Source organism: Trifolium pratense, linkage group LG7 (genome assembly GCF_020283565.1).
Source record: "Trifolium pratense cultivar HEN17-A07 linkage group LG7, ARS_RC_1.1, whole genome shotgun sequence".
In the NCBI taxonomy this organism is placed as follows: Eukaryota; Viridiplantae; Streptophyta; class Magnoliopsida; order Fabales; family Fabaceae; genus Trifolium; species Trifolium pratense.
The window spans coordinates 48,963,158-48,977,436 of record NC_060065.1 but is presented as its reverse complement, the minus strand read 5'-3'; the positions used below and the strand labels follow the sequence as shown (position 1 = coordinate 48,977,436).

The 14,279-nt window shown below is 29.8% G+C and overlaps 1 protein-coding gene across 1 annotated transcript; it reads right to left on the bottom strand.

The window, feature by feature from the left end:
- Positions 1–5,807: 5,807 nt before the first annotated feature.
- On the bottom strand, positions 5,808–11,813 carry LOC123896548 (probable terpene synthase 11). The gene is made up of 7 exons (XM_045946923.1): positions 11,806–11,813; positions 10,305–10,600; positions 9,149–9,521; positions 8,505–8,723; positions 7,997–8,135; positions 7,654–7,902; positions 5,808–6,107 (listed from the first exon to the last, which is right to left on the bottom strand). Exons 1-7 carry the CDS (start codon positions 11,811–11,813, stop codon positions 5,808–5,810), a joined length of 1,584 nt encoding a protein of 527 aa, XP_045802879.1.
- Between the last annotated feature and the right edge of the window lie 2,466 nt (positions 11,814–14,279).

Here is a 14,279-nt window from a genome sequence, read left to right as displayed (position 1 = left end):
CACATTTATATATAGACTCTATATTTACCTAACATAATTTAAGGTAGTGATTTTTGTTTTGGTATAAGTTACTATCAAGTGCATATGTGTTGTTTGTAGTTTAAAACGTGGTGTGTATGCCATGCTTAGTTGTTGTTGTTGCAATTATTTTGAATACAAGTACAAAAATTGTTCAGTCAAATCCCCTATTTTTTAGCGAACGAAACTCCCTCCTTTTCTTTCTATTACATTTGTACCTTGGCCGGTGGGTCAATCATTTGTTTCATGTTGCCCTTCTCTTTAAAGTTGTCTCCCTCCTTCTTCAGTGGTAGGGGCGAGGCTTTGATTGATTTGTGACGTTTTAGATTTTTTTATTTCTTGTTGTTTTCGATTTATTTAGTCTTAGAAATGGATGTTGGGTCTAACTCAATCCTACAAAACTAGCTTGTAAGATGAAAATTATCTCTACTTTATAAATACATATAAGTCATCTCGCAATCAATTTGAGACTTCTTAACGCAACCCCTCGCGCCCAGCGCTATTGAGGTTGGGGCGCGAATATAAATGGATGACCGGATCAGAAATTAATAACATGTGGCCTAAAGGGTCGTTGAACATGTCAAATAACTGATTATCCCAAAAGCTTAAGTTGTTAGGATAGAGTCACACAATGGTTTCACGCGAAGAGAGAAGAAGATAGGGACACGTGTGAACATCTGATTGGCTGGACGGATTCTTATCACATTAATACTTTGAACTCATTTATTTCATCGCAAAATATTTTTTATTTTTTTTACCAAAATTCATGATTTTTTTTGTCTATAAACAGAGACTTTGTTCATTTGATTTGGACAAAGAAAAAAAAACGGAATTTTTCACTATAATAATCTTATTATTATCTTCCTATTAGTGTTAATCTTAAAGTATTAGTCTTTTTTTTAGTGAAATGGATCCCAATAATCACTTCAACAACACCCAAAATTCTTCTAATCATCCCAACAATTATCAAAATCTCAACAAAAATGTATCGCAAATTTAAATTATTTGTATCGTACTAATTATCTTGCTTGTGTGTTGTATTGCATTTCAAATTATTTGTATAGTACTAATTACGTTACTTGTGTGTTGTATTTTAAATTAAGTTAAAATGATTTGTATCGTATAAATTATATAAATATATAAATTTTGTTTTTATTAAAAAAAACTAAAAAATAAATTGTTAAGTGTTTATTATTTTAATTTAATTTTAATCGATAATTGTAATTTTATGTAATCATATAAAGAAAAATATAAATTTAAATAGAGAAAAATATATACTATTTTCTAGCCCCCACTAGCAAAAATTTATGGATCCGCCACTAGCAAGGCCTATTATTCTTACAGAAGATGCTCTGATATCATCTTAGAAATGGAAGTTTTGGGTCTAACTCAACCCTACAAAGTTAGTTTTGTAAAGTTGAGTTATACCCAAATATCGATTTTTAAGATTTAGTTTTGAGTATTTCTTGTATTTTTTTTTTCTCTTGTTATTTTCTAGGGAGAGAAATAGAGAGAGGAATAGAGAAATACTATATATTTCACTTTTTAAGTTATTGGAAGTTATTTCATGGAAATGGATCATGTGCAGTCAATTTTCAATGTAGTCGTTTTATAGCCGTCCGATCACAATCGGACGGTTTAGATAAATGCAGTTAATAAATACAGTTTTAAGTCATGACCGTCTGATCTTGATCGGACGACTGTAAATCAAGTGACTGCACGACTGCATCAAAAATTTGAATGCATGGAATCCTGGTCCGTTATTTCAGTTTGAAGGTTAGTGGCCGGAGAAGAATAAATCTTTCACTTTTTAGAGGGATAATTCTAACCATATATCACTGCATAATAATTGACTAATCTTTCACTGTGTCTGATGTAAAGGCTATTATTGTGATAGATATATCATTATTTATGTGGTGCTAGAATTAAGGCTGAATACGTACAATAAATAATCCCACCCACAAACAATATGAGAATGCTTTAGTGGTAGGTAGGACCCTTCATAATTTCATTCCAGCCAAAGATGGCCTTCATAATTTTCAGAGTCTGTTTGGTTGTAAGAAAAGAAAGTTAGAGGAAAGAAAATTACGCAAATCAATGCATGAATTTGGACTAAAGTTAGTATAAATTCATGCATTGCTATGCGTAATTTTCTTTCCTTCCACTTTCTTTCCATAGAACCAAACGAAGTGTTAGGGTGGTAGGTAAGCTCAAACCCGTGGATCCACCCGAACCCGAGTTAACAGAAAAAATCCGAGTTGATTGAGTTTGAGTTCGAGTTCGGGTGACACTCGATATCATGGGTTTGAGTTTGAGATCACTCAAATCCACAACCGAAACCACACCCAATTACTATATATTAAATTTCATAATTACCACTGTTGTCCTCAAGTTAGTTCCATGATCCCTTAGACACCGTTTGGTAAGTCCAATAAGCTAACTTATAGCTTATTGGACTAGCTTATAAGTTTGTTTGATAAAAATGTGAAGTGTTTGGTAACGAGCTTCTCTTACTAGCTTATAGCTTTTTTGTGATGTTATTTCAAGTAGCGTATGAGCTTATGACTTTTTCATTTTATTTCATATTTACCCTTATTAGTTTTATTTGTTTTTTAAATTATGTAATAACTATCCACTAACATTTACAAAAAAAAACTACCCACTAACAATGTACTTTTATGTCTTTTTGTACTTACAACTAGAGCTGAGTATACAGATCAAGGTCCGCGGGCCGACCCGTTTAACCCGCAGCCCGCACGGACTTAAGACCAATTTTTTTTGGCTCGTTTACATTTTTGCTCGTGTGGGTTGGACTGTTAAAACCGCGGGTTATGCGGGTTAAATTCACGGGTTCGCGGGTTAGCCCGTGGCCCGCCTGCTTTTTTTTATACAATTAATTACAAAATTTATCAAATATAAATAACTTGATTCATGTCCAAATTCAACTTTTTTAACCACAAAAAAAAAGGACTTAGTCTAAACCCTAATTATAAAAAGCAACAACACACTCCAATTTTAATCAAGTAGACAACAACACAAAACATCAGGTTTCACTATCTTTTACTTTGTCTTAACTGTATATACATTTGCTAGTATTTAAAAGATACATGTCCAAATGGGTAGTTATTTTTCTTGGGGGTATTTTCCGCTTATGTTTTGAATAATTTGGTTACCTTGATGTGATTTAGTTAAGTTGAATATGTTAATCTTTTTATGCTTTTTTGGGTACATGTAGAAAGTTTTTCTCACTAAAATGGACGGTAAAAAAATGACGATAAGAATTAGTTGAATTTGATTTTAGTTGCATTACTTACAAAGAGAAGATAGATAAACTCAATGATATCATAAACTTTATTTATTTTTATTTGTTAGTTACAATTTATATGTTATAACATAAAATTATTAATAATATATTTTTTTAAGCTTTCATTATATCTACGGGTGTGCATGGTCGGTTATTTTCACAAACCAAACCATATCCAAACCAAAACCACTTATATGGATTTGGATACATAATCATAATCATATTTTTTTATAAACCGGTTATATAACTGGTTATAAATTTGGATACGGATACATAACCAAATGTTTTTATAAAACCGGTTTAAAAACGGTTAATTTTTTAAATCCAATTTTAAACTGGTTATTTTTAAAACTGTATTAACAACCGGATATTTCTCTTGCAAAACTGGTTTGTTTTTTTTTTCAAATAAAAAAAAAACATATTTTAAGACCAAATTTTGCAAAAACAAATCTTTTTTTTTTAAAAAATTTTAAAGTCAATATATAATTGAAGGATTACTAAGCTGTGGTTCAGAAACATGAATTGCAGGATGTTTCCTTAGAGTCTACTTGAGCCTTCATTCAAATATTGAGTACAAACTCAATTATTTCCTTAGAGTTCTGGATTATTCATAAACACGAAAATGAAACAGTTATGTGAGAATGCAAACTAAAACATTTGAATCATGATTGAAGATAATCGGTTTTGTTGTATGCATTACCAGTTATGCTCTCTCTCTATGCTTTTGCACATGGTTGAAAATCAAAGAAGAAGAATAAGATAGGAATGGAAGCCTTGCCGTCGTGAATCCGGTCCGCCGTGTGCATTTTCACCATTCTCTCTCTATCTCTCTCTCTCTAATTTTGTACTGAGATTTAGGTTGTGATTTTGACAATTAACAGAGATTAATTTTTCCTTTTTTACTAAAGAGATGAAATTAAGAACTAGGAAATTGGTTTGAAAAAAAAAAACTAGAAATTTGGTTTTGGATATGGATAATCGGTTAAATAATTGGTTTTCATATTTGGATAACCCAACCATATGTAAATGGACTGGTTAAATTTCATTTAAGAATTAACCGGTTTTTTGGTTTTGGATTTGAATATGGTTGTGGATCTCCATTATAATCGATTGAAAAGGTCATGAAATTCATTGAAAATAAATAAATAAAGAACACAACAAACACAATATTAAGAGCTGACAAAAAGGAAAACATAGCTGAGAATTAGACCAATACATGTGGTTCATGTGAGCTTAGCTCAGTTGTTAGGTATTTCGCATATATTATGTAGGAGTCGGCTCGAACCCCAAACACTTCAGTTATTCATCTTTAAGGTGAATTTTCTAGCCACTAGCCTACTAGAAAAAGAAAAAAAAAACAACACATGTGAAAAAGTTAGACAAATAATAATTCCATTGTAAAGAGTTAAATAAAGAATGTGATGAAAAATAATGTTTGGTCACACATTATTATTTCTATGTGCTCTTCCAGCGGGTTCGGGTTTGGATGGAAAAACCTGAACCCAACGAGTGTGAGTTTTGTTATGCCACTCAAACAACCTTTGAATTTGGCTTCGGGTGCCGGTTTGGGAAATGTAAAACTCACATCCGACCCTACTTGTTGCCATCCCTAATAAGTTTTTGCTTAGAAAGTCGAGATTTGATAACGTGAAATAGTCTCCGATCATTTTTATAATTATAAGGGATAATTGATTCGAGTAAAATTATTGATCTAGTTGTCTCTCAAAACAAAGACCAGAGATAAATATTTGAACAATTTTTTTTTTACTATTTATTTAATAGAAATAAATATTGGCTCATGACAAAAATAAAATAAAATAAGTATTGGCAATACATTGAGCACTTTTTTTTGAAAAATGATTTTCTTTTTATACAAAAGGGCCGAAACCCAAAGGAAAAAGAGATTGAGAGAGCTTGTTTCAAAATATAATTGTAAATTCAGTTTTGTAAATTACTTTATTATCGGTTAGAAGATGTTTACTCTATATATAATAAATTGTGTGCAATGTTCCAAAACTGAATTTACAATTATTCTTATTTTTTTAAAAGTAATTTAATGGTTAAAATTTCACATTTTTAAGCTGAATAAGTGGGGAGTTCTAGATTTGAACCTTAACTCTTGTATATAACAACGTCTTTGCTAAATAAGCTACACTCGCGGGAACACGTACGTATATCCTTATTTAATAGGTAACAAGTAAAGTAAATCAAAATGAAGTTCCTTAAGTCATGACAGTGCTCGAGATTCAAATATCAGATTCTCTAATTCTCCACGTTTAAACTTTAAAGTATGTGAGTAAAAAAAATTACTTTTAAAATATACTAAAAAATTACAACAAAGTTTTCATATTTTGAATAAAACACTTCATTGTCATATTTTCATGTGGAATCAATGAAGATTGAAGGGGATAGAGATATTCTAATTATCAAAGTGGTAATTATTAGAATCTTAAACTACAATATGAATACGATTGTTCACTTCAATTCAATGGATATAGCTAGTAGGTAATGATGTGAAGATCAATGTTTGCACATAATCATCAACAGTAAATGTGCTTTTATCATCTCCATGTTGATAAATAACTTGAGCAGTTCTAGCCATGTTAAGAGAAGCTTTTACAATAGACAAAGGTAATGTTCTGGTCATAGCAAGACCATTGAGCTCTTGCCACAAGTTCCTTATTAGATGCCTTATGTGTTTCCTTCCTTCATTTTCATCTAAAATGTTATTTTCTACCATAAAGCATTCTATGCTGCTAGCATTATCCCCTCTTTCTTGTTCCTCCTGAACGTAAAAATTAGTAATTAGTAATATATCATTAATCATAAAAAATGAAATATTCTCGTGAGTATAGTTCAGTTAGGAGTAACATTGCATGTAATATGCAGAGATCGGGTTTCCAATTCTGGTACTCCAACTTATTCATCTTAAAATGTGAAATTGTAGCCACAAGGCTACTTGACAAAAAAATCAGAAAAAAATGAAATTAATCTCTTAACTAGTATGAATTACCCGTGCATTGCACGGGTTAGTTTTTACTTATAAAAATATAAATTATTTTATATTATGATATCAATTTTTTATAGTATTTTAATAATAATTAGATTAAAATATAACATTTTTTAGTAATAAATTTAAATCTACATTTGTTTATCCTATTTTTGAAAGTGTATATAATATTTGTTTTGTGTGTTAATCTTCCAGTTCATATGAGAAATAAAATAATTGTTCCACCAAAAAATTGAAAGTGTATATTAATCTCTATACACCCTAACCAAGGATCAAAGGACCAAATCTTGAAATTTTATTTTTCTACGTTGAAAAATAAATTTTTTAAATTTTAAACATATAAGTAATTTATATTAAACAGTCATTCATTCATATACTTGTAAAAGTTTAATAAAAAAAAAAATACTTGTAAAAGTTTCAACTCAGTGGTCTATGAATATAGTTGGTAAATTTTGACATTATTAGGGGGACCGAACTTCAAACCCTAAATTCTCTATTTCTCTACATTGAGTCTAGTCACTAATATAACCTATAGAAATTTCATCCCATGTATAAAAATTTGGATGTTCCACCCATCATAAATATATCAGAATTTGGATGAACCTTCATCCTAAAATATTTCTAGCAAAGTCATATATTTCCTATTTTTTTGTGGATTCGAATTTTCATTTCCCATCTTAATGGTCTCTTAATTATTTTGTGCGACAATTTTAATGACAATATTTCACTCTTTTTTTTTCTTTTATGAATTCATAATTGACTAATGTGTTTATTGACAACAACATGACTATTAACGAAAATATTTACTAATAAAAATTTAAACGCCATACATAAAGTGTTTAAAATATTTAGTTAATAATATTTATAAAAATTATTTCTTTTGAAAATTTAAATGTATTCATGTTAAAAAAATAGAATAAGATGTCAAAATATTTCCTAAAATATTTCTAGCAAAGACATTGGTGACAATATTTGCTAAATATTTCCTAAAATATTTCTAGCAAAAATAGAATAAGATTTGCTTAATGGTCACTTAATTATTGCGTGGCAGTTTTAATGACAATATTTCACTCTTTTTTTTCCCTTTTATGAGTTTATATTTGCCTATAGTTCAGTTAGGAGTGACATTGCATGTAATATGCAGAGATCGGGTTTCCAATTCTGGTACTCCAACTTATTCATCTTAAAATGTGAAATTGTAGCCACAAGGCTACTTGACAAAAAAATCAGAAAAAAATGAAATTAATCTCTTAAGTGTCTCTAATGCTTAGAGACAAAATTATAATAATTTAATTTTTTTTAATAGTAATTTGAAAAATACCGTTGAAGTTCCTAAGTCGTCCCATAGTCGTAGAATTTCTCCGGAGCAAGAGAAGAGTCTAGGATATGGTTTCATCGTTGTAATGTTTTCATTTGAGAGACCATCACCAATGAGAAAAAATGTATGCACCAATGCCATGCATGATCCGGCAGAAATCACCCCATTATCCAAATATGTCTTAAAACTTGGCACATATCCACTATTGAACCATTTAGCTTCTTCAAGAAATGCTTCAAATATGTCAATCCACTGCACCAAGTATATAATTATTAGCATGTTACATTTAAGTATTTAACTATACTTTGTATAAAATAATATGTAGGATATTCAGATTAATTCTTACTGTTCTTTTTAAATGGGAAACAACAGTTAACCCATGTTCTTTTTGAATTCTATATGCAATTTCATTTGTGGTATTATATAATGCCATATAGCATATCTTCATGTATTCAGGAAGTTGCTCCATTTCATCAAGGTCCCACCTACAAAAGAAAATTTAGTTTAAAATTTTGATTATTAATTTCAAATTTATTTTCCTAGTTCACAGAGCAATATGGATTTTTTGGAGTCAGCATTTTCACACAGTCAGTCCGTTAGTGATCGTTGTGTCAAGATCAGACAGTTCAAGATTTGGAAATGTGGATTGTCCAATCTTGACTCAACGGCCACAAAAACATTGAATGTGTGGGCAGTTGACTCCCGTTAAATCAAAATTTGGTGTAGTCAGCAATTCAACGCATTTACGTGTCAACACGTCGTTAATCGTTGGATCAAGAGCATACGATCCAGATTTCAATGCATATTTTGAGATTAAAAAATTGAAATACATACAAAATTCTAAAGAAGCACACCTTTTAATTGCATCTGTGAAAAGAACAAGTTCATCTAATGTGCCATATGTATCAAAGATGTCATCCATAACTAGCAAAATGGAGATAGTTTTTGCAAGTTCAATACGGCAATTTGAATAACATGGTTCTGGAAAAAGCCCAACTGTCCACAAGAAGCACTCTGTTGGTCTATCTCTTGCAAAACCAAGTTTGTCAACCAGGCCCAACTCTTTCCACCACCTAAACAAATAAAAAACAATTAGCTATTCTTTATTGTAATATTGAGAAAAGGAAAATGATCAATAGTATTAATATTCATTTTACAACTGTCACATAAAATTTGAATTTGGTCTCTTAAAATTACAAAGTAAATTTTGGTGCTTATTACTGAAGTGACAACTCATCACCAATGAGAAATTGAGAGTTCTTTGGTGCATTTACAAATTTTACACGGTTTAGATCGAATGTAACATAAAACAAACATATTTTTTATATTTTTTAACTAAAAAATATCGAGTTTGAAATCTGCACCATAAATCTTCATCCAACAACACCGAAATAATAAAATGACTGCGAAAATTTTGTGACTCCATCAAATCTAAATCCATTCAGTACATTTTTTATTCAATTTTTTTGTTATGGCATAATCTTAGAGATAAAATCACCTGCATATTTCTGCTAATTCTCTTTGGTGTAATGACTGAATCATGTCAGAGTCTATCCTTGCCAATTCCAAAAGAGCTGGTATTTGGTTACTTGCTTGACTATATTCTTCCATGTAATTTCTAGCTTCTAATCTGACCATTCTTAGGTGCTTTGGAAGTGTTAAAGATCTTTCAATGCACCTACTTACTTGAGGATTAAGATGTGAGATTAACTCTTTTAGGTGAGCCCTTGAAAATTCCATTGCTTTCTTTAATACTTCTTCATCTTCTGTCCCTAAATATGATGCCTCATATAGATTAAACACACCCCAAATGTCTTTGATCAGTGACTCCTTGAAATTGCCACTCTTGTCCAAGAATTTCTTGAATATGTCTACAAATCAAACAACCACACTAATCAAATCAGTAAATTTATTTATTTTAACAAATTTATTTATGTTACCAATTAACTTTAACTTAATAGCTAAATGTAGGGTGAATCATGTTAAAAGTTTTACATTTAACACGTATTTATAAATGTGAACAGTTCAATATAATATTTTTCTTATAAGCAATGTTATTTGAACTCTGGACCTCATGCTCCTTAATTCTTAACTCAACTAGTTTGACCAGTTGAGCTACTCATCCAACTCCAAATTTTAATATAAACACATGTAAAATAAAAACTACGCTCACTTATAAACATGTGTTCATGTTACATACATTTATAGATAGTTGCTCCATTTTGTACTCATCAAATTATATATTTCTGTAAAATTCGCTTGTCAAAAAAAGTTATATATTTTTTGACTAAAAAATAATAATATATTTTGAAATATATATGAGAAATTATTATTTCTATGGTAACATTTAATGTACATATTAAGTATTTAAAGTTTTTTGCTTCAAAAAAAAAAGTATTTAAACTTTTTTGACTTCGTATATGCCTCTTTCTTTGATTTTGGCCCTGTTGAGTGAGTCCAAATTCTGTTTAAATTTACAATCCCACTAGAGTTAGAAATGGAAAAAAATGGATGTTGGATTATCTCTATTTCATTCTCATATGTGATCATGTTTTGTTGTTTATTTCTCTCTTGACTTGACAAAATATACCAAAGCATAAGAAAATTAAAAGCATTAACATAAACTTGACCAAAAATACAAATTAATATTGTACCAGAACTTGTTGACCAGCCGTTATGCCTTAGCAACCGAAATTGAAGTGATGTAGCAAAAAGGTCATTAGAAGGGTCCCAATCACATATCCTCCTAAGTTGTACATTAATCTCATCTTCCAAATGGTGACCAATTCCTAGCCCTTGGATTGAGTCGATCATCTTCAATGTTACCATTGGATCACTCGACTTTAACAATGCTTCTTGGCTCATTCTTTTCACTTTATCCAAATTGTTGGTCTTATCATCAATTTGTAAAGGTGCCAAGTAACACAAACAAGATGCAATTTTTAGAAATCTTAAAAAAAAAAATTGGTACAAAGAAATCTTTAATTTATATGTACATTTTGAGTCTTAAAGGATCTAGTTGATCCAAAAGAGAAATTAAAGGACATGATATTTTTTATTATTATTATTATCATACAAGTATAAAATTTTAACTGTCATTTAACAATAATTAATCTTCGTCGACAAATTATGAGATATACAAAATAAATTCTCTCTTCCTAACTAAAATTTTCCATATACAATAAAAAGTGATCAAATAACATTTGTTTGTCTTTTTTATTTTATTTTTTATACATGCGTCATATATAGGACAAAACTCATACATTTATTTTGGGTCCAAAAACTCAATCATTGTCTCTAAATTGTTTAGTAGATGTTACCTTAGACATCGAGCTTTTTTTTTTTTACTAAACGTTAGACATCAAGCTACAAATTAAATTTTATTAATTGGGGGGAAAATGTATCCAAAATTGAATATTTCAAGTTAAACATGAGTATGTTTTTATGATCCATTGAAATATCAACTACTCCATCCCTTTTTAACTGATTGTTATTTTATATAAGTAAAATAATGTATATTAAATATCGTTGTTTTAAAGACATACCATCATTTTATCACTTTTGACTTTGAACGTGATTCATTCAAATTTATTGTTTAACTGGTGTATACTCCATAATCTATATTTGCCATTCAAATCCTTTAAGATAGATTTCAAATCCTTTTCTGCAAACTATTTTAGTTTTATTTATATATGATATATATTTGTAATTCAAAAAAAAAAGTAATTCATTCAAACTTATTGTTTAACTCACATATATATTTTTTGTTAAATATAAATCACTTTAAATTCAATTTATTTATTACAATTTGTTCGAAATTCTTTTAACTAAATAGATTCATTTTGCAAGTTCGTTATTACGGGTAGTTTTTACAAAGGATCATACTAATGACGTATACACTACTTGAATTCTCGATGTAGATGATATACATAGTTGATTCTCATCCTTCAGAGACTACGAGTATATATAGTATAGAAGCATCCGTCAACAAAAGGATCACCATAAGATGAGAATCTCGTGGCTATTGAGAACGAATCAAATCAGATGGTTAAATACACTTCATATTGGATCATTAAAATTGAAACCATACATAGAAGATCATATCGTTATTAATTAAGAGACATATATAATGAGAGAGATATTATTTTAAGTTACCTTGTCATTTAGAGCAATGGACTTGATGGATAATTTACCATGCATCATAATCCTTGAGTTTGGTTTTTGTAGCGATAAGATCCGTGATTTATTAGTGAAATTCCAAGAATTGTGACTAGAAAGTGAGTTTGTAAGATATGAATTATTAACTCTAATTTGAGTAACAGCCATTGTATTAGTAGGCATGGATATTGAATATTTGTTCCTTCTCTTTAAGGTTATTTTGAATTCGTGATAACACAAATTGGATTGTCCATTTATATAGACTTTATACCAAGCTTACATAATTGACTGGTTGTTTTATTTTGCTTAGTCCTCTCACTTCACACACAAAGGGAATATCTCATATCTCATTCAGATTTTGGGGTCCAATTTTTTTTAACCATATTTACATACCGTTATAAAAAAATCAACTATGCTGAAAGAAGAAAAAAAACGTGAATGTTTTATGTATTGTACACACTATACTTTCCATAATTATGTGGAACAAAATGTGCTATGACTATAGGGAAATATCTCATATTCAGATCCTGCCATGAGCTATGACTATAGGTGTCACACTCTCTGAGGTCGATTAATTTGGGGTCCAATATTTTTTAACCATATCTACATACTGTTAAAAAAAAATCAACTATGCTGAAAGAAGAAAGAAAACGTGAACCTCTTATGTTTTAAGTTTTATCTATTGTCTTATGTGGAATAAAACGTGAATCTTCAGTTTTTACTATCTAGTAGAAATCTCATGCTCTCGCTCTATTGATTTTTACTTTAATTAATTCTCACTCTTGTGACAAATTATAATGTTAAATTAAAAATTGCTTAAGAAAACAATTTAAAAACAGTTGCTAGGTAAAAGAATTAATTTTCAAGAATTATATTTGATTTAAAAACACTAATCTCAGCTCTCGCAAATCTTGACTAGCGTTATACTTAGATAAAATAAATGTTCAGCTCTCACGCGCGCTCACTTACTTATAAAAGTACCTTTGAAAATCAATATAAAACTCATTAATTCTAAATAGTTCTCGCGGACTTTAGAACTAACGCTCAGTTTTAACTATCCGGCCTAAACCTCAACTCTCGTCAATGTTGGTTTATGCCTTTGAAACAATTCTCACTCTCGTGACAAATTATTTAAAAACGTATTATTTAAAACTGATGGTTGAAAACTTATTTAATAATCAGTTTTTACTATTGGGTATAAACCTCAACTATCATCAATGTTGGTTCAAACCTTAAAATAATTTTCACTCTCGTGATAAATTATTAGAAACGTATTATTAGAAAATAGTTCATACCATAGCTTATAAGCTTGTAACAATTTAAAATAGTATTTAAAAAATAACTGTTCATCACTAAAATAACGGCTATCCATAGCAAATTTGTTTCTTCAATCTATTTATAAGTTAAAATTAACGGTTTAACTAGTTAATTTTATTACGTTTCCTCAAAAAATTTAGTGACCCCAAAGCTCTCTACCAGTGCAACAATGAAGTAGCTCTGCCTCTGATATGGTTTTGTGGAATAAAATAAGGAGAATGTTAATATGTGCACCAAAAGCACATTTTAAGGAAGCAAAAATAGAAAGTATTAAATGTTGAAGCATTAAATTTTAACTTTTCAAGCATTAAATTTCTGTATCATTAAAAGTTAAATTTCTATATTAAGATACCTTAATATGTGCCATATATGCACATGTTAACAACACCCATAAAATAAACTATACAAAAGTAGAATTCAGCACACAAGTCAATCACAACACAACCCGGAGGTGAAATTGTAAACATGTTTTATGATTGGCTGACGTCTCCAATCCATAGTCTCAAAATCTGTGAAACTCTGTCTCATAGCTGAGCTGGTGGTGGGTCATGCTAACTGGTGTCTTCGGGGCACTGGTTAAGAAAACCAAAAAATGAAATTTTAAAATTAAAAATAATACTGTTTACACTTTCGAGGCATTGACTGCACAAACTTCAATGTAATATTACTATATTTAGTTCCTTAAACAGTGCCCCGGGACACTGTTTAACATTTTCCTACAAATATTTATGACTAATAGTAATATAATGAGCAAGATTGCTACTACTAGTAGTGGCATTGTGCTAGTATGCAGAAAAGGCACGTGAAATAATATGTCATTTGCCTCATGTAAAGGAAAGCCTATAATAACACATGAGATGAGAGTAGAATTCAGCACACAAGTCAATCACAACATGTTTTATGATTGGGTGACGTCTCCAATCCATAGTCTCAAAATCTGTGAAACTCTGTCTCAGGCTGTGGTTAGAAGACGTCATAGCTGAGCTGGTGTGATACAAATATTTATGACTAACCGGTAATAGAAGATATTTTTTTAAGTTATAGTTTGATAATTAAAATTGGTTGCAATTATAAATATTTAAATTGAAGGGGAAGTAGTTATTTTAGTCCCTCAATGTGCAATTCGCTGTCATTTTGATCCCCTACTGAGGAAA